General features: G+C 40.4%; 2 protein-coding genes across 3 annotated transcripts; both read left to right on the top strand.

Annotated features, from left to right (window-relative positions):
* Positions 1 to 1,695: 1,695 nt before the first annotated feature.
* LOC121715679 (spindlin-W-like) lies at positions 1,696 to 12,804 on the top strand. The gene is made up of 5 exons (XM_042101564.1): positions 1,696 to 1,875; positions 3,252 to 3,297; positions 4,411 to 4,661; positions 5,304 to 5,531; positions 11,341 to 12,804. The coding sequence occupies exons 2-5, from the start codon at positions 3,275 to 3,277 to the stop codon at positions 11,535 to 11,537; spliced, it is 699 nt and encodes a 232-aa protein (XP_041957498.1). The 5' UTR covers positions 1,696 to 1,875; positions 3,252 to 3,274; the 3' UTR covers positions 11,538 to 12,804.
* Positions 12,805 to 14,210: 1,406 nt separating this feature from the next.
* On the top strand, positions 14,211 to 20,190 carry LOC121715678 (chondroitin sulfate N-acetylgalactosaminyltransferase 1-like). Of its 2 annotated transcripts, none has more exons than XM_042101562.1 (9): positions 14,211 to 14,565; positions 16,095 to 16,148; positions 16,356 to 17,037; positions 17,223 to 17,439; positions 17,532 to 17,633; positions 17,868 to 18,046; positions 18,734 to 18,822; positions 18,955 to 19,036; positions 19,793 to 20,190. In XM_042101562.1, exons 3-9 carry the CDS (start codon positions 16,404 to 16,406, stop codon positions 20,059 to 20,061), a joined length of 1,572 nt encoding a protein of 523 aa, XP_041957496.1. In that variant the 5' UTR covers positions 14,211 to 14,565; positions 16,095 to 16,148; positions 16,356 to 16,403; the 3' UTR covers positions 20,062 to 20,190. The 2 variants fall into 2 exon arrangements, with proteins under 2 accessions (XP_041957496.1, XP_041957497.1); XM_042101563.1 differs by having other exon boundaries at positions 16,351 to 17,037.
* Positions 20,191 to 20,288: the final 98 nt, after the last annotated feature.

The following is a 20,288-nucleotide window of genomic DNA, read 5'->3' as shown; positions in this document are numbered from 1 at the left end:
TCACATACCCATCACATACCAAGGTTTCAACAGTGTTTTGTGTGTATCCATGTGAATGTGTGTGAAGGTACGTCTTTCTGTGAGTATGTGCGTGCACATGCTTGTGTGTATGCCCAGTTATTGGTTACAAACAACAAGTTATGCTCAAAATAATGGACTTCACAAAGTGGAAGAGTTCCCCAGAACAAAAGAAAATGCATGTCTGTAAAAATAGTAGCCTATAAGGACAGCACTCTCAGTTCTCTTTCAAACTTTTTTTCGCCAACAATGGACGTTTTGGGCTGTGCGCCCTTCTTCAGCGTAGGCTATAGTGGTGTTCCCTAGGGTGTTCACCTTTGACCTGTACATACACACTTTTTTTTCCAACAGGGGGAACTCAAAATGTAGGCAACCCAATTACAGCATTCTTCAAAAAACATTTCTCAGAATATAAACATAAACTGATATAGGCCTACTTCAAAGAAGGAAAAGCATGACATCAAGAACAACATTATTAGGCATGTTTGCATAAAGTTATACCCAGTTTCTGTAGGCTAACAGTTCTATTTGCACCTCAATACCCATGAAATGTAACTCTCTGACATCATGTTTAGCGCTGTTAAAATGTCTTGCCACCGATGATTTCCCATCATGCTTCCGTATGGAGGACATATCCTAGTTTTCAGTTCACGTTTTGTTTTGCCAACATAGTATAACTTACATGGACATTTTAGCAAGTACACCACATACTGTTGTCTAACAGACATGTTGCACAACACTGCCATCTACTGGTTGTCCAGTAGAGGGTGAATTCGAACGCGCGACTTGAATTCAGGGGTATTTTTTTTGTTTGTGGATCGCTGTGCGATAGGAATGTCTCAAAATTACGTCATCCACAAATCCACAAAATGCGATCAACAAATGCAGCCTCCCACACACAAAGCCAAACATATTTATTTGTAGATGTCAAAAATATATTTACAAATACACGTATATTTGTACAAATTACTTTATATATTTGTATGTCACATTTGTGTGTTTGTGTATTTGTGTTTGTGTATTTACAAATAGGCTACACATATATTTGTGCATATATTTTCGAGTATGTACAAATCTTTGAGACAATTCTATTCCCATAATTAGAGAGCACTTCACCTTTACATCCAGTTCATGGTCAGTGCTCTGATGGACATTGCTTTAAGCATATATCCTAGCTACACGCTCCTTCAGAGCTTGTGACTTCAGTTGCATTATAGTCTGCTTGTTGAAATGTGTGATAAAACTGCATAATTTAGTTTGTGTTTTACTGTGACCCCCAGTGTCATGCAGAATCATGCTTTTCAATCAGCATCTTTTGATATTTTACACCTAGCCCTACGGGTGGATGGGTTAGGCTGTCTGCACAAAGGTGAAGTACTCATTATCATAGTTTTTAACATTTTGTGAACACAATTTACGAAATGAGCCTTTGTGTGCATAGGAGAAATACAGTTTCCATTAACTGTAAATATACAAACGTGTACAACGTGTTGTGTTTTGTGTTCAGTTCAGGCATATGTGCTTAAAACTTAAACCCGCCAAAATTACCTAAATCTGGATTCTAGCACATAGGTGGGTTAGTAAAAAAAATAGGTGGTGATGGTAATTCACAAAAAGGTCAGAGGGGCTGGCAAGTCGTCTCCGGTGCCTTTTTGTGGCGCATGCGTACCAAAGTATATCTCCTCTTCAGCCATCACTAGTTAGACAAGCTAGCTGGCTAACAAACTACTAACTAGCTATTGGTTGTAGTTTATCAGGATTGTGATATTTCCCACTGCTTCTTCGTAATCCCCGGGGAGGGTTGTGGTTTTGGCAAGCCACGGTTAAACCTTAGCCTTCCGAACGAGTAACAGTCTGGTAAGGAACTGTTTCACGCATGGCTTTTGCAACCATTATGTACATCCGATTTGTCTTTTGTAGCTAGAGTTGCAGGAGAAGGAATGGCCGTTGTAGCGCCATGCCCTTACTATGGCTTTTGATCACACCTACTGACTTATCGTCTGCAACTCTCCGAAAATGTTGGGTTTACCAATGTCGTTGTTGTGTGCACATTTAGCTAACGTTTTTTCCTCACACAACATAATCAGCAGACAAAGTAGTTACCAGTCAGACGAGACTTCTGCAGCTATTTTTCCATGTTATTATTCAACACAAGCAAAGATTCACAAGCAAGTCATTTTTAACAAGTGGCTGTTGACATTATGCTACTAAACGTTAACTCTCTGTTCTGTGCACAAATTGGGCGTAGTTGATTTCCACAGATTTATTTGACCTAGATTCTAGTTACATATGGCTTTGAAGTTTAGCACCTCTGAAATCACATCAGTGTGTGGGTTTGCATTCGAACAGAACTAACTTGGCTCTCTCTCGGTGGTGTTGGTGAAATTTTAGTCAGGACAATATATATATTTATTTCCTCTGAGTTTGTATTTGTTCGCTTTTTTCACGGCCTACCCTAAATTGCCTTGTAACGTTAGTTTGTTGCGAGATTGCAACAAGCCAAGTCTCCCTCAAACGCTGCTTGGAAGCAGACAGACACTTGGTCATTAAAATGGAATGCAATGAGACAATAGTAACTGTTAGTTTAACTGTCAGTCAATTTGAGCATGTTCAATATGATGATTCTGAAAACATGACAGGCCTAGGCTGTAACAAGTTTGTGTAGTGTTAGCTGTATTAAAGTAGCAAACAAATTAATTTGTGGGGATTTGCCGAATTTAGAATGCCCTCCTAAAAAACAACCCATAGTTGGGCTTTTTGGCTAGCTGTTGGGACATATTACTTTATTACTGTGAAAGCCAATGAAAACAAAGATATTTTCCCTCCTGCCCACTACTGTTCAACTGGGAACCAATAAAGTAGAAGTGTGTCATTTTTAGTGGCATCTAGTGGTGAGGTGTCAGACAATCAAGCAATTGAATATGCTGAAAGCCTTTTTTCCCAGCTTAAAGGGGAGTGCAACTATTTTCAAAATGATCATTGTCTAGAACCTTATATGTCAAGTAATACGCTTAGTCATTTATATTTAGAAATTGTATAGTACATTTTGACATAGTTGACAGTGTTTTTTGGGGCGGTGATCCAAGCTCAAGCTTGGTGTACTACTACACTGATTTCTAAATGCAATCTCAAGGTGTGATTAAGGTTTATATGATTAAAGTCTGTAGAAACTAAGCAAATATGTCAGACTTGGATGTTGTAGTGTTTGCAAGCAGATGTCTTTGTAATTACAGGTCATGGTCTAACTCCAGGAAGAATGAAGCGCAAGAACTCTTTCAAGTAAGTCTGATTCATTTCTATCTTTGCAAATGCATCCAAAAGACTCTGTCTATTAATTGGGGAATTGGCCTTGTCGAGAATAAAGTACAGCCATCAGAGTATTGAGATTATTGATTCAGTCTACAGGCATTGAAAGATGATCATGATCTAAGCTTAGACTTGCCATACTTTTAACTAAAGGATGCACACTTTTAAGTCTGCCTGTAGTCTAGATGTTGAAACATTTGTTGTCAAACAAATTAATAAATAGGACATTGTTTTTTTGTTTTTTTAAATGCACAAAGATTTCTAAGTATGCAATGTGAATCATACACTAACATTGCTGAATATATTGTATGATTTAATGATTATATAGTCTTAATAACCCAAAGAAGGTAGAAGAATTTAAGCACATCCTATGCTACTTTAATATCTTATTATAACCGCTTCAAATTCATTTTGATGGTAAACTAACTTGTAATAGGGAGAATTGCAGAACCGACCTGCAACTTGCTCTTCCCTGACCTGAAGAATCAGGAATTGCTTTACGGCAAGTGTGCAATCGCCTACTGTTTGTATGAAATCGTGTAATATTACCTTGTCAGTCGACGTGGCTCTTCGGCGGTTATGTTTGCTGGTTTGTAAACAAATCCAAATTTACCATGTCCACAATTATGAACCGGACTCATGCCACTCTTGTCCAAAACAGTCAAAATCAAGTAGAATTTAGAGACCACACTTATGTGAAAAGGACCAAGATTGTACTTGTACTACAAAACTAATGCACACATACAGTATTTAAAGCAGCCCAAAAACAAATGAATTCCAACAGCTTGTGGACAATATCATACAATGACAAAATCTTGCAATATCCATTATGTTTCAGTAGCAAATCATTTCAAATAAATCACAGCTCCAGTTCTGCAGCAAAACTGCTGTCTGTGCCACAAAGGATAGTTTTGATAAATCTGTTGTCATTGTTGTGGTACATTGATTGACATGTTGTATGACAAATGGAAAGGAGTTACCCTGATAAGGACAACAATGAAAGAAATTAAATGCAATATGTTGAAGACAAGGATATCATTAAATACATTAATTACATTTTTATTATTATTATTATTATTTGTAAAGGGAACATGAGGGCCCAGCCCGGCCTGGTGCGGTTGTTGACCCCCTTAAGAGCTTGGTTGGCTGTCAAATCCAACATGGCTGGAGAGATGCCCCGGGAAAGATCTCCCGCTGGAAAGGCATCGTACTAGACCAAGTCACCATCCTTCCCTCCCTCTACCTGGTCAAGTATGAAAATGTGGACTGTGTCTATGGCATCGAGCTGCTGAAAGATGGTCGTGTGCAGAAACTGGAGATAGTGTCAAATCGCATTGGTAAGTATTGCTCACTTGTACTTAACGTTTATTAGATCTGTATACACTGGTTGAATAGCAGTGGGTGTTTTTTTGCATTTGCTTGAGTTCCAAATATCATTTTATGGGTCACAATATTTTTTTTATATTACTATTAATGCATTCCTTATGTTTACTTTTTTGGCCTTTTGACCTACTTCCACACCGGTGCTTTCAGAATAGCAAGAGGGGCTTCGAATTCAGTCGGTTGATGTTTTTTTTGCCTAAAGTTGGAGGAGTGTTGACGCCGCAGTTTAACACGTGTATGTGTGTGTGTGTGTGTGTGTGTGTGTGTGTGTGTGTGTGTGTGTTTTTGCGTCTCTTGGCATACATGCTGGATGTGACATTGGGGGTGTGGCTACATAGTCGATTCTACCTTTGAGTTTGAAGTTCGAGATTAAGATATAATTTCGATGGATTTTGACTTTGAATCAAAATTGTGACACCCCTATAAAGAATATAGCCATGTGTGGACCTATACCTGTGTCTGAGACTACCTGAAACAATCTCAAAACATTCTCCTTATATGTTGAAGAGTTTATATCTTACCTCCATGTATTGGCTAATATGTCATGTACAGACCAGTACCTCAACTGCAGCTCTTTGCTCCCTGATGTGTTGCAGACTCTTACCGGGCGATAGACAACAAGCAGGCAAGGTCCATGCTGGGCCGGGCTGTGCAGCACAAGTTTGAGAATGAAGATGGCTCCAAGGATGAATGGAGGGGGATGGTGCTCGCCCGAGCTCCTATCATGACCCCCTGGTTCTTCATCACCTATGAGAAGGACCCTGTTCTATATATGTACCAGCTTTTTGATGACCTCAAATCAGGGGACCTCCGGTTTATTCCAGGTGAGTGGGGCATGATGGACCTATGTTGCCTTTAAACAACAACAGTCTCCCTGGCAATATGCTTATGTCACATAGTCACCATTTTGAACAGAGATCAGTATAAAAGGATACATTAATTCGCCTTATTCACCCGGCGGCCAGAACGGGTCTAAGGGGTACACTTGCCATTACACCTCAGTCCAGCGGATGGTGGTGGTAGTGCACACCGTTTGCAACGCTGCAACGACGCTGCAACAACCCAAACAACAGGCAGCTGTCTCAAGTGAGCAGGGTGTCTCGTAAAAAGAAATGGAGCCTGGAAAACCCTACACAGACTTCACTACAGACTTTAGCAGACTGGTTTAGAAATAATTTAATAGCCAGAAATATGCCTGCCCTGCCCTAATAAAGAAATATTTGGTTAACTGCGAGTGAATCCCGTTTGCAGCCGTAGAAGAAACGCAGGACAAATTAAACATTCTGGTTTTCTCCGAGTGCAACGATGATAGACAGACATCATTTGGACAAAATATAGAGCATATTAACCTCCGTTGCTCAGCCAAATGCCTTCCTGTTACGTCCTGTTATCACAGAGTTACAGGCGATAAACAATTTTTGATGGTCACAAGTTTACTTAATTACACTATTCGTTATTTATTTAAGGGGCTACTGGAGGAGTTTTGGGAGCATTAGTCCAAAAAGACGTGACCCTCCCTCGCCAGCAAGACATTTTTCTATAACCCTCCAAAGTGATTATGAAAAAACGCATGACCCTCCCCTTCAATTTATTGATGCCTTCTGTAGGCTACTGGGTCAATTTGGGAGCTTGCATGCTACCACTCCTTTCTTAAAATGCCTTGAAAAGGCTGTCGTTTGCACAGTTTCATAAATAATCACCGGGACCGAAACATAGCCTACCTGTCAACTTTTTCCGGGTTTATCACGTACTGTATTTTAACTTTTTTCCCCGTCTTAGGAGGAGCTGCAGGGCCGTCGCAAGGGGGTGCGAGGCCCTGTGCGAACTTGACAGGTGCAAGGCCCTTTTCACTCTTTTCTTGCATGAAATCATGCGATAGCCTATTGACGGTGCATTTTAATAGTAGGCCTAGGCTAAAGGCTACACCAGCTTGTCTTTAAGTGAAATTTCATAGCCTATAATATTAGCTGAGTCACATATTTGGCCATAAGCCGTTTATCATAGGCTATCACGAAACCAAACTACAAAGGCGAACACTATAACAGGGGGAATTAATTGGGCATGAATCATGCTGAACGCTATTTGTCAATGAGTTGAAACACACATGACATTCAAACTATTGATACATTGTGCACTATGGACACTGGTCTGTAGGCTACCATTGGACAAATAAATGACATTGACTCGCCATATCCTGACTCAGAAAAAAACATCATCTTGCTTTTTGCCGCAAACTCAGCAATGAAATCATAGGCTACCTGCAAGCTGGCCTATGTCTTTTTCATTTCATAGAAGGGCGGATGGATGCAACCGCGAGGACGGCAATGAGTTGTTAACAGACATGAACCAAGACATATAGCCCAGCAGCAATCTATCTAAAATAACACATACTTGAAGTACCATTCATGATAGGTTGTCAAATATTGAAGTCGTGGGAAGTTTACATAATTTAAGCTGTAGGATGTTTCATTTGTCCCCCTTAAATAACTCTTGAACGGTTTTGTTCAGAGCTATACATGCAAGTGCTTTCGACAAAGGACAGATATATGTTGCTAGTGACAAAATATTAACTTTCAGTGTTTTACGATGTCTTTGTCATGGGGAAGTGTTTTTCCCCATGCATTTATTCTAGGCTACTGTCAGTGACTGCCGCGAGAGAAGCGGGTTCTGTGTTGCGTTCATTTCAGTGACTGACGCGAGAGAAGCGGGGTCTGTGTTGTGTTGCGTTGCGTTAATTTATTTTCATTGGGCATGCCCTGCCGTGCCGTCCACAGCTCTTCAGTTCCGACAAAGCCGAAATTACTCATTTTGTGCCAATGAGTGCAGGCCGCGCGTTTGTATGGTTATATTGCTTGACGGGGGGGGGCTTTCAGCCATAAGGCTACTTTGAGAACATTTCCTAATTCACCCGACACTAATACTCAAAATGTTGAAAACTATTTCGGCATAGCCTATAGGCAGTTTAATTAAATGTAATGTTAGTTGTAAAATAGGCTACTTGGTGAGGCTTGGCAAGAAAAATCTTCACGGTATAGGCCTATTAACTGACCGCCCGATTCACCTTCGCTGGGGGGCAGGGGGGGCAATCAGACATTTGTGCCCAGTTAATCCGGCCCTGCCCCCAACAAATCACACCTTCCCACCTCTGTGACAGCTTAAAATAAGTCGAGAGGACTCCTAACTCACAGACCTATTCACAAACCGGTTTTGTGGCATTTCGCCATGTTTTGAAATCCTATGCGGCTACAGGAGCTTCCAATCGTGAGGAAGCAATTTTGCATTGTAGGCATAACTAACATGCAATAACGCCACCAACAACAACCAAAACTAAGCTACTCATTGTCAACATGTAAATTAAATGTAACATTATTGTGAATCAAATTAAAATGTTCTCTTTTGCAAACGTAGGCATAGGCCCTAGGCATAGTAACAGATTAATTTAGTAATGTTACAAAGATACTACATCAATCCGTATGTTTCATTAGGCTACTAGGCTATTTGTTTAGCCTTACTCTTGATTCATTTAGGCTAGGCCGTTTTATTCAGTTATTCATCATCTTCTGTCCTTGTGTAGCGCACGCATTCTCAGACCTGTCACCTGCCACTCATCATCGTAAGGGAGGTGTTTGAAATCATTCCTGCGTTACAATCATCAGCCAATCAAGGTGGTCACTTCAGTCAAGCTCGTGCATGAGTAATAACGTCTTCCATAGCAACGAAGACTCACTTACTCTTAGTCAAAGATTCTAGAGCGCTCCGCTCCAGAATCTGTTCAGGAGTTGTCATTTTTCCTTACTAAGAGTAGGTCTGAAAGGCTTTGTGAATAACTTAATAAGAGAAACTCCTAGCTAAAAAATGTTATTGCTATTTAGGAGTAGCCTACTCCTAGTGGTAAGATAAAAGGCTTTGTGAATATGGCCCCTGGTGTCTAACCCAATGCATAGCCAATTTACACAAAATAATGGTCGAATATTAGGTTACTGATGATCATTGTTATTTAAGAACATGCAGTGCGCGTAGGGCACCAAAAACATCTTGATCGTAAAAAATCATCATACCGCACATTGTGGCGGGTCTGTTATTTAACCTACTTACTGTAGGCTGCGCAAACCACAGGCCTTTATTTTGGGCAAGCCTGCATTCGAGGCAGGCCTTCTGTTGAAGAATTTTATATAAAGCCTGCGCTAACAGTAATCCTCCTGCCCCCGATACCACAGATACCACACCCATCTTAATGGGTTTATGCTCAATACTTGACCAATGGCTATTGCATCTTTCTATTGCAAGTGAGAATGTGGCAGGTGATCTACTGTAGCCTATAGGCTTCATAAAATAAAATAAACAGGGGTGCGTTTCCCGTACAACTACGGAGGTTAGCTTTTTACTAACGTGGTACGATGCATCGTTCAACTAACCAACATGTAAGTTGTAATGATAGTTTCCAAACTTCAGTAGTCTGGACTAAGGTGGTTAATGACGTTTAGTAGCACGTGACGGGCACACCTGCACATACAGTAACAGAGACTTAATGATGGACTACCTTAGTTTAATCTGTGAAATATGTTTTTCTCAGGGTCATCAAGTTAATTCATTGGTTCATATAGACTGACCTTGTAAATTAACCACTGCTTTGAATTAACATTTAACACGTGTCATTTAAATGTGCTGGTGAAACAGTTGTGTACTCTATTGTTATTTATCCCCTATTCACCCACGCCGTCAATTCTGTGGCGCAGTGCGTTAAGGCCGGCTGATGACAGCCGCCGTTACGCAGCAGTTATCATTCCCCTGTCCAAGAGTTCGAATCTGGGTTAAGCGTAGTTAGCTTTTGGGAAACGCACCCCTGATGTCTGATGTGTGATCAGTGGACTATGGGGAGGAAAGTGGCAGTGTTTTTTTGCGAGTCTGCAGAAGTCGGCCAAATATGAATGTAATTCTGCGGCATAAAGCAGATGTATTTGTTTATTGTACAGAAAAATAAAAATGACATCAAGCAGTCAATTGACTACATTGCAGTCAAGAAGTAGGGCAAATTAATTTACGAAACCAAAACGTGGGTCATAGTTGTCTAAGCCTCTATTGCGTAGCCTGTTAAAAACGTCGCCAGATAGTATTAAATCGCCAACAACATTGTTTTCTGCAGAAGCCTACCCAAGGCTACAGATTAATTCTGAACAGTTATTTGTGTGAACAATTATCACACAAGACACTGTTTTGATTTGCGTAGTTGCGTTACCCCCAACACTGACAATAATGTAGACAGCAAATTAAGATATTTTTTTGTTTTGTGGAGCGGCACCGGTAGGCTATCAAAAGCAGATTTCAATTTTCGTTACCACCTTCTAGTTTATTGACGCAAATAAATCCCTACGAACTTGTTTGAAACCGAAGTTGACAGACGTGGGAGGGAACTTTTTACCCTGGCAGCTTGGACCAATGATCATGTCATATAGGACATAAACAGACATAAAGGGAAGAGGAGATGGACTTCTCTGCATAGTCTGTCTGCCTCTCCACCTTTTCCATGTTTGTGTACTACTGACTGTCCACTGGCCTACTGTTTTTACTGCTACACTGTTTACTGCTATATTAGCACATGCACAACCCCTCCCTCCCTCCCACAGCCTGGATTGTGGCCCTACTTAATACTTGACCAATGGCTGTAACCCTATTACTTCAACCTATTCTTGCACTGCTATAGTTTTTTATATTACTTTGTCTACATTATTCTCTTATGTCCACATTTATTTGATGGTGGTCTCTAGACTTTATTCTTGCACTGTTGCACTGTTGGATTTACTTATTTGCACCATCACCATGACACTTTCTCATAGAGCACCTTACCATGCATACAGAATCACAGGCTCAGTCCCTGCCGTCACTGCAAGCGCCTCTTGCTTATTCATCCTTAAGCACACTATGTGGATATTTGATTTAGTATATTTAGATTTTTTTTTATCTCTACTGTCTTCATTGTTCACTGGTGTTTTTTTATATGTATATACTTATATTTTTCTGCTGTAAGTGCATGTTGTGTGTGATGTCTGTATGCTACTGAGACCTTGAATTTCCCCTTGGGGATCAATAAAGTATCTATCTATCTATCTCGCTGTCACTCTATCTCTCCACTTAGAATTTAAAAACAGAATATTGACTAGCATCACAACATTTTGTCAAATGCTGACGTAACAATTCAACTAGAGTGAAGATGCACAGTACAGTATTTCACTTAAGTCAGCTCTAAATATAATGTGTATGTACATTGTTTTGGCTAATTTAATTTTGAGTAATTTCTTTTTTTTTTTGTTGAGAGCAGTTAGAAGCACCATGTAATTTCCATACTGTTTGACTGTCTGAACACTGTGTTGTCCAACACTGGAAGAGTTACTAATAAACACTTCAGTGTTTGGATAGCATCATTGTAGTTGCTGATGAAAAGGCAGTTGTCCCTGCATGTTTCAGTAGTGTAGTTATTACAGTTATGAAGTTCCCTGAATAACCAGTGGTTTGAAGCACTGCCTAGATTGCAAGCGGGTGTAGCAAGTGCCAAATTGCATTGTAGGAGATATTGTTTTGAGTCATGCCCTCTTGTGGCTGAAGGTGAGCTTTGTGTTGTGTTGTGTTTCCCCGCAGAGGAGTCGGCCCAAGAGGAGCCGGAGCCAGGTGAGGTCGTGGACAGCCTAGTGGGCAAACACGTGGAGTACAGTCGGGAGGAAGGGGGCAAGCGAATCGGCCTGGTCATCCAGCAGGTGGAGGCCAAGCCCTCTGTGTACTTCATCAAGTTTGAGGATGACTTCCACATCTACGTCTATGACCTTATCAAGGCTTAGGCAAAACACTGCCTTTTCCTTTTAACAAAAGAAGTTTTGTATCCTGTCACTAACCATGTATGATTTTCTCCTTCCACTAAATGTCTCTGTTTCCTTTGTGGACTGATAATCTGTGATTATAACTTCGCCAGTGTTCACCACATTTGTCAAGTGGATTATTAATCAGTCCATCTGATCATCCTAATTTCGGGCCACTCCTGTCAGAACACTGGATGTTGATTGAACTCTCAAGTTGTGGACCTCTCTTATTACCTCATCTTTAGACATGACGTGTAGTTTTCTGACTTATAACCTGCTCTGGGTTTGGGACATTTTCAGAACTTCCTGTGAGTTTCTTCTTATCTTTTTGTTCATATTTTATTGTTTTGTGTACCAAAGTGAGTATTTACATTACATGAATAATCTCTTTATCAGTAAATCGCCAATGATGCAGCTACATCAAAATGCGGAACACAGCAGTTTCACTTATATGGGTTGTATCAATCAGTTTTGCAGTGTTTTCAGTAGCTTATGCCTACTTTGCTTCACCAGTCACACCTGTTTTTATTATTTGAAAATGATATCTTTATTGTTAGCATTATCTTAAGTATGCTTACTTTTTTTTTGATGTGGCCTCTGTTGTAGTATGTAGTCATTTTGTACAGTTTCAGTAATGTGCCCGATTTCAAGTGCACTTCAGAGCATCTGTCTTCCATGAGCATCAGATGTAGACAAACGTGCCTTTACTATTCACAGTTTGCCCTCTTGATACAAGAACCTTGAAACGGGGAGAGTTTTGCTTAAATGATCCCTTTTGGAGATTTAGACGGCAGTGTAAGAATCTGTGATTAGAGGGGCATCACGACTCCAGTTAACAGAAATGTCTTCAGTCAGACGTTAAATGCATGTTTCTTTAAATTGGATTTACTTCAAAGTCAGAACTAGCCCTGTGCTTGGTGGATTAATATAGAATTCTCCATGGGGACAACACAAGTCTCATGACCGAATGTGATCCTTGTGTGTTTGGCAGTAAATGTCTATCAGAAAGCTATTCATAGTACACTGTCCGCTTGTTGTTGTAAAATGTGTATACATTCTGTCATTATATGCAGTTGTGAGTGAATGGTAGACTTATGTAGTCTGGGTTTGTGGCTCTGAAATTTTTCGTCTTGAGTTGTTTCAATTGTCAGATGATTATCATTTTATTACTATGACTGGAACACATGCAAACAAGGCCCCATTATAAGGTTTGTCATTTTCTAATAAACACTTTTTTGTGAGGAAAGGACAACTCATTGAATCCTCTGTTTGCTCATTCATCTAAAACTGACCTACAATATGGGGAGAAGAAAGGCTGGGTGTGCTGTGATTGGGCATGTCAGTAATTCCACCTTTAAAACTCATCCGGACAATCACCAATTTCATCTCCGGCAGGAGTAGCCAACAGTTCTCTTATCTCAACATTGGTCTAGTTTCCAGTCATATCTACAGTTAACACGTCTTCTTCTCATGTTAAATTTGCAGCCGGTCATTTTGCAATGCAGTATGTGGGAAGCAATGTTATGTAGGCTTGCTGTCAGTTCATCGCAATATCACTGCATCATCCACGTCACCACCACCTGCAGCGTCACTAGCGGTCACTACATGTGAATTGAACACTTTCTTTGTACACTTTTAAAACACTCTCCTTTAGTTCACTTCAACTACAGTGTCAGATGATTGGCCTGGTCTTGGTCTGAGTAGATATCTTGCAATGGTCAGTTGCAGGAAATGATTATAATTTCAAATAGTAAAGGTGTTAAATTCCTTGTGCTATTGATAAGAGATTTCCCACAGTGGGCAATTTGTTTGCATGCTGCATATTGTTTTATGAGTATCTCTGTGGCCTCACTACACTGGCTTCCAGTACATGTTCACATTCATTTTAAGGTTTAGATGATGCACTCAGTGGCTTGGTCCCATATTATATCACATCTTGTAACGCTCCATATTCTTGTGAGACTGCTCAGGGCTCAGATTGGTTCATCAAGGTGTGAATATCAGAATTGGGCTTACTTTGTAAAACTTTTCTTATTGCCTTTCCTGATGTCTGAGTATTGCAACATTTTAGTAAATCTAAACAACAGTTCAAACCGTTTAAGCTGTAAATGTTTCAGAACAGAATATTTACACCATTCTATACCTTTGTAAGGGCTTCTTGATTATATTCTACTGCATAATAGTAATATTTACACCATTCTATGCCTTTGTGAGTGCTTCAAGACTATATTCTACTACAGTTTCATGAAATTACCTTTTTAGTACCAAGGATATTATGAACAAATGGGAAATTCTGGGAAATCCTGATGCCAATTTTAGATCATGCAGCCTGAATGCTATGCAGATCTTGTTAGGCAATGCACAGTAATCATGGAATGTTAAGGTACAATTAAGGAATTATAATGAATAATTCTTCATAGTTTGAAGATATGAACATTTTGATGGTTCATTCAGAGGTTCCTGAATGCCAAAGCAAAGCAAAAGTTTTCTCACTGATTGAAGTTCTCTCACTGACTCCTCTCCTTAGAGAAGGGTAGCTTTATTATGAGGGGCTGGAGCAGGGTAAGCAGGCCCTCCCAACTTCCTGTTCAAATATGGAGGCACAAACAACCTAGCATTCAGTAACCTGCTACTGGGAAGGAGGCGCGTGAGGAAAAGCTGGCCGGAACAGAGGGAACACTGAGTAGAATTCCCTGGCAAAGCAGGTCGCCACAGCAGTGTTCCAAGCCTCCACATAGCTGCTGCTTACCCTTCTGGAACATGCTCTGCTGCCCTACTCTAGGTTTCCATGGTAGACAGAACCTTAACACTACTATCAGAACATTAGAGATGTGCAGACCTACTTGCAAAATGGCTCAGGGGCCAAAAACTTAAACGATACATTTGAGATGAGCAGTAGCTCCTAGTTTGGGTTGGAATACTGTGAGGTGTTTGTGAGGAAAGCATCGAGCCAGACATGGTTATCCTGTGAATGGGTGGCTAAAGGACTGTCGAAGAGACATACACTGTGGTGAGTTTGATGTTGATGGGGAATTGCTAGTTTCCTAAGTGTCCTCGTTGTTACTTGAGCAATGAATGCTACATGTAAGGATTAAGTGGTTCATTTCATTGAGATGTGTGTTGGTTTACTCATTTATTTGCTTCATCAACAGTAGGTGAATAGTATAGCATAGCATGTCCTGCATACAGGTTATAGAAAATACAGTGGGGAGAATAAGTATTTGAACCCATGCTAAAGTTGACTAAAAAGAAAAATATAAAAACATCTGTTAGAAATTGATCTTAATGCCTTAATTAAAACAAATAGTAAAAATCCAACCTTTAAGGACACATTCTTCATTCACTAAGAAAATTGGTATCATAAATAAATAAATGTTCTTCCTTAAATTACAGGGGCAATAAGTATTTAACCCCTATGTTAAATTCCCATAGAGGCAGGCAGATTTTTTTATTTTTAAAGGCCACTTATTTCATGGATCCAGAATACTATGCAGTATACTATACATTATATTACTATGCAGTAAAATAAGTTCCCTTGGCCTTTGGAATTAAAATAGCCCCACATCATCACATACCCTTCATACCTAGAGATTGGCATGGTGTGTTTTTCAGTTAGCATATTAGCTGGTTTGATTTGCATTGAGCCCAATGAGCATTTTAGTCAACTTTAGCATAGGTTCAAATACTTATTCCCACTGTATATGGCCTTCAAAACACTCCCTAGGCCTAAAGACATGCTTTGCAGTTGAAATGGGGACAAGAACAACGATCTCTTTGTGGGGGGAAAAATACGCAAAATGTGCTAAATCAATTTGAAGCCTCATATGGCTTGAATTTAAGTGGTATGGGCCACTGAAGTAATTTTATCAAAAGGTGTAAAATTCTTTGAAATGTGTTAATCTGAAAGCTAAAAAAAAAAGATTCTATTATATCAGGGAAATTGGTCTATTTTTGACATTCATACCTGCTCCACAGATGCTAGACTGCTCTGAAAAATCTCTGCATACCCAACACAGCCCTCCCGACCACATATCCCACGGAGGCAGTTGCACTGAAGCTATCTTTGTGTATGTTGTTTATGTGTGTGCCCCAGTCTGCCGGCTGCACAGTTGCCTCTTGTTGGGCAGAAGGGTGATGTTACTGAATGGGTTGGTTATATGGCTGGAGTGAATGCAAAACAATCCCCAGGGAGACCGTCATGGTACTATCCTAAATTAATAGAGTTTTTTCATCAGGCAGTTTTTTTTTTTATTTAAAAAAGGTCAAGTAACAAATATGCTGATATTTAGCAGATGCCTTTATCCAAAGAGACTCAGTGGCGTGTTGGCAAATTGAACCCTGCCCAATTGACATTATCACTACTCCACCACACCTGTATCTTCCCCTAACATTAGAAAATAACCAGTGACGGCCACCTGTTTTTATTTCTTTCTCTTTATCTTTCTCTTATACAGTATGTATCTCTTCTTTCTCTTTATAAGTATGTATCCTCTTATATAACTAAAATCATATTTTTATTGCACAATTATTTTCCTACAGGTATTACCCATCCATAAAATGCCTGGAGAGCCCTCATTTCAAGGGAGTGGGAAGGTATAAAGTCTTGAATATAAAAAGAAAATACTGAATCTAGCATGAGAAAACCTCTCAGCAATGTATATAAATTCTAATCACATCATTTTAAAAAGTCCTGAAACATGGACACAAGGATGACCATGCATATTTCCCTTTGTCCTCAAAATCATATCATATTATTTTAGAGGAAATTAGTCACTGACCACTTTTATGCACAAAGCACAGAAGGAGATCACCGTGGCTGACTAGCACGAGGCTCTACTGAGGGACGCCATGCTACAGAGATGGTGCCTTGCGACTGTGACCCGCCGTGGGCTCATGCTGGTACTAACATGCAGTGGCCTGGTCCTCCTCCACCTGCTCTCCTGCAGCTTCAAAGGCTCTTACCCGATTCACAGGCCCTCCTCCTGGGCAAACAGGCCTGTGAGTGAGCCTGAGTACCAGGTGCTGCTTCAGGAGCTGGAGGAGCAATATCAGCACTATGTGCACAGCCTGACCAAGCAGATATCCCAGCTGAAAGAGGCTGTGGCCATGAGGAGCATACAGCTGAGAGAGTCACTGGGCCACTCAGTCACTGAGTTCCTACCAGAGACCGAGGGCAATGCTTTAAGAGGCCAGCTAAGCCTGGAAGAGTTTCTGCAGAGCCAATTGAATCGTGCAGAGGTTCATGCAGGAACCAAAGTGCCCAGTGAATATGCCCTGGTACCCTTTGAAAGCTTCACCCTCCATAAGGTGTACCAGCTAGAGATGGGGCTGAGCAGGTTTCCAGTGGAGAGACCTCTGCGTAAGGACCGCCGGCATGAGCTCGTCAGCACCCTGGAGACAGCGTTACACATGCTCAATGCCCCCCGGGACAGTGATGACCCCCAGCTGCGTAAAGTCTACTCCCCATCTGATTTCATCGAGGGTATGTGTCATATTCGGCGCCCTTTATAGAAGCAGCTACAATATATACTTGTAGCAGGAGCTGTAGGTCTTTAGTGATAATTATGATTTTGCTTCTACATGGAGGCATGAAGCATGTTAAGAGTAAATGTATTTTGCCTCATTTGGGCTATGTGTCAATCTGTCTTCAACTGATGTCTGATGCAGGAATCTACCGTACAGAGAGAGACCGTGGCACAATGTACGAGCTGATGTTTAAGGGAGACGGACCAGAGGACTTCAAGAGGCTAGTGTTCTTCCGGCCATTTGCACCCCTGATGCGGCTCAGGGATGAGCAGATGGACTTGTCTGGTGTGCTTGTGAACATAATTGTACCCCTGGCTAAAATGGCTGACAAGTTCAAACGCTTCATGGTTAACTTCAGGTCAACTTCATATCTTGCATTCCGTAGCTTTAAGTCTGATATAGATTTTGCGTAAGTCTAAATTAATGCTATTTATTGGTTACATATTTCAGAGATGTTTGCATCCGCCAAGATGGAAAGATACACCTAACAGTGGTTTATTTTGGGAAAGATCAGCTTGAAGAAGTGAGAAAAATTCTTGAAATGACAGCAAGGTGACAAATAATTTCTTCACCTATATCAATTGAAGAAACTTTGGAGCACTTTGGCTCCCCTACTCCCACCCCTTTGCACGTTCAGCTATGGGATTAAACTGTTGTTTCATAAGGATTACAAAAAAATCAGTTTTCAGGTTTTGACATTTGTTCTGATTGTTACATTTTCTGAATATTGTTAATTTGTTGCGATATATTTAGGAAACAATGGTGTTTTTTTGTGTGATAATGCAGAGAGACAAGCTTCAAGAATTTCACGCTGATACAGCTTAACGAAGAATTCTCACGAGGAAGGGGCCTTGATGTGGGGGCCCGTGCATGGAAAAAAGGAAATGTTCTCATGTTCTTCTGTGATGTTGACGTGGTCTTCACTGCTGAGTTCCTCAATTCTTGTCGCCTGAACGCTGAGCCAGGTTAGCCAAGCCAAACGTCAAATAATGTTATGATTCACTATTATGCATTTCTGAGCAATACAGCATCACTTATGACAAGTAAACACTTACTTGTCCTTGTAAGCTAAAATAAGATACTTGTTAGAGATGCTTTATTTATCCAGAAACAAGTTAAGTGTCACAACAGCACCATCCAGCACATAAACACTAAAGGGAAAAATGAGTAAACAGTTTAGCATTGCGGTAAGGGAGGAGAGGGGGTTATTAAATGTGATTAAAATGTGAAACTGAATGTTTTAACACTCTGTAAAGCGCCATGAGACATGTTCAGTGTTTTGGCGCTCTATAAGTGAAATTATATTGAAATTGAAATTGAATGGTAGAAACAACCCTCTATGTCTCACAGTTGGGGGAGATCAGCCTTTCAAGGGATGAGAAGTGTTTTTTTTTTTTTTTTGAATACTCATTAGCTTGTCAAGCATCCGCCTCTGCCATACCCCCAATGAGTCCAGCTAAGTCCTGCTTTCCAAGCTTATTCAATCTAATAGCATGACTTTCCATTTTTTGTATCGGTGCTAATTCTACAGTAGTAATAGAACTAGAAGTAGTAGTAGTAAGAGGGCCCGGGGTTGCTGAATACAGAGCCCACAGCCAAGTCTGTCAGCATAGTCTCGATTAGGAAAAACTAAAAATATATTCTTTCCACAGGTAAGAAAGTGTTCTACCCAGTAATCTTCAGCCAGTTCAATCCTGTCTATGTTTACGGCCAGCATGCTGCTGTACCTCCCACTGAACTGGTAGGTTTTGTTGATGTCATTTTCTTTGAGGTGGCATATAAATGCATGAATGCTGAGAATAAAATATGCACAAATCTACAAAAATATAAGCCCTTTTGGTCTGTGACACAAGCTAATCTGCTTTTCTGATAGGTAATGAAAAAGGACACAGGATATTGGAGAGATCTGGGCTTTGGAATGACATGCCAGTATAGGTCGGATTTCATCAACATAGGTAGAACTTTCCTGATTTCCCCCTCACAATTTAAAGTCTCCTAACTGCTTTAAAACATTGCAATAATTAAAAAAAATAATTATAACTGTCTGTGAAATATTAAGTCAAATCAAGTCACTTTCATCTATATAACACATTTGAAAACACAAAAGTGCCTCCCAGTCATGCGGAACAGAAAAGGATAAAAGAACACGACAGTATTCTATTTCAAAATAATTCATTAAATTGCCTCTCACTTATATTTGTACATTGCTGTGTTGTATGCATCTACGGCAGCTACTACATTCCTCATCAATGATTATGACTATGTAATATTTGATATCACTGAATGTCACTTAACTTCATCCTAGATAGATAGATAGATAGATAGATAGATAGATAGATACTTTATTGATCCCCAAGGGGAAATTCAAGGTCTCGGTAGCATACAGACATCACACACAACATGCACTAACAGCAGAAAAAGTAATAAAAGTATATAATATAAAAAACACAACTAAGCAATAAGGACATTAGAAAATAAAGAATATACTAAAATACAAATTATACTAAATAACACTAAATCTAAATCAAGTCTAAAACAGTATCCACATAGTGTGCTTATGTGATTAAGCATGAGGCGCTTGCAATGACTGAGGCAGGACTGAGCCTGTGATTCTCTGTGCATAGTAAGGTAAGGTGCTCTGTGAGAGTGAGTGTCATGGTGATGGTGCAAATGAGTAAGTCCTAAACCTCTTCGGTCCCTCTTCTCAACAGGTGGGTTTGATGCAAGCACCCGAGGCTGGGTGGTGGAGGACCTGCACCTGTACAGAAAGTACCTTCACAGTGAGCTGCTGGTGGTGCGGGCCACTTCGCGCAATCTACTGCACCTGTGGCACCCAAGCACCTGTTCTGACGACCTGCCTGAGCGGACATACCACTTATGTCAGCAACGCAGGGCCACCAGTGAGGCCTCCCACAGCCAGCTGGGAAGGTTGCTCTTTCGCAAGCAGATTGAGGAGCACCAGCGTCTCCATGGCTTATGATGGTTGAAAGACAGGACGAGGCCTATTGTCTCACCATGGCAGCCCAATTTTGCCCTTGATTTTTCAACACTTTACATAATAGGTTGCATTTGTAATAAAATAACAATTAAAGATTTCATGCACAAAGAACTTTGAAGGTCCATGTACTCATAAATATCACATCAAATAGCCTATAAGGTTATAGTCTATCTTTCCCTCTCTCTCTCTCTCTCTCTCTGTCTCTCTGT

The sequence above is a fragment of the Alosa sapidissima genome, chromosome 8 (genome assembly GCF_018492685.1).
Source record: "Alosa sapidissima isolate fAloSap1 chromosome 8, fAloSap1.pri, whole genome shotgun sequence".
Taxonomy (NCBI): domain Eukaryota; kingdom Metazoa; phylum Chordata; class Actinopteri; order Clupeiformes; family Clupeidae; genus Alosa; species Alosa sapidissima.
This window is presented reverse-complemented; position numbering and strand designations above follow the sequence as displayed.

Coding starts and splice junctions, on each gene's coding strand:
- LOC121715679 (XM_042101564.1), top strand. CDS start 3,275: ATGAAGCGCAAGAACTCTTTCAA. Junction 3,298..4,410: donor AAGCGCAAGAACTCTTTCAA/GTAAGTCTGATT, acceptor TTATTTGTAAAG/GGAACATGAGGGCCCAGCCC. Junction 4,662..5,303: donor GATAGTGTCAAATCGCATTG/GTAAGTATTGCT, acceptor GATGTGTTGCAG/ACTCTTACCGGGCGATAGAC.
- LOC121715678 (XM_042101562.1), top strand. CDS start 16,404: ATGCTACAGAGATGGTGCCTTGCGACTGTGACCCGCCGTGGGCTCATG. Junction 18,047..18,733: donor TCGCCTGAACGCTGAGCCAG/GTTAGCCAAGCC, acceptor TTCTTTCCACAG/GTAAGAAAGTGTTCTACCCA. Junction 19,037..19,792: donor GTCGGATTTCATCAACATAG/GTAGAACTTTCC, acceptor TCTTCTCAACAG/GTGGGTTTGATGCAAGCACC.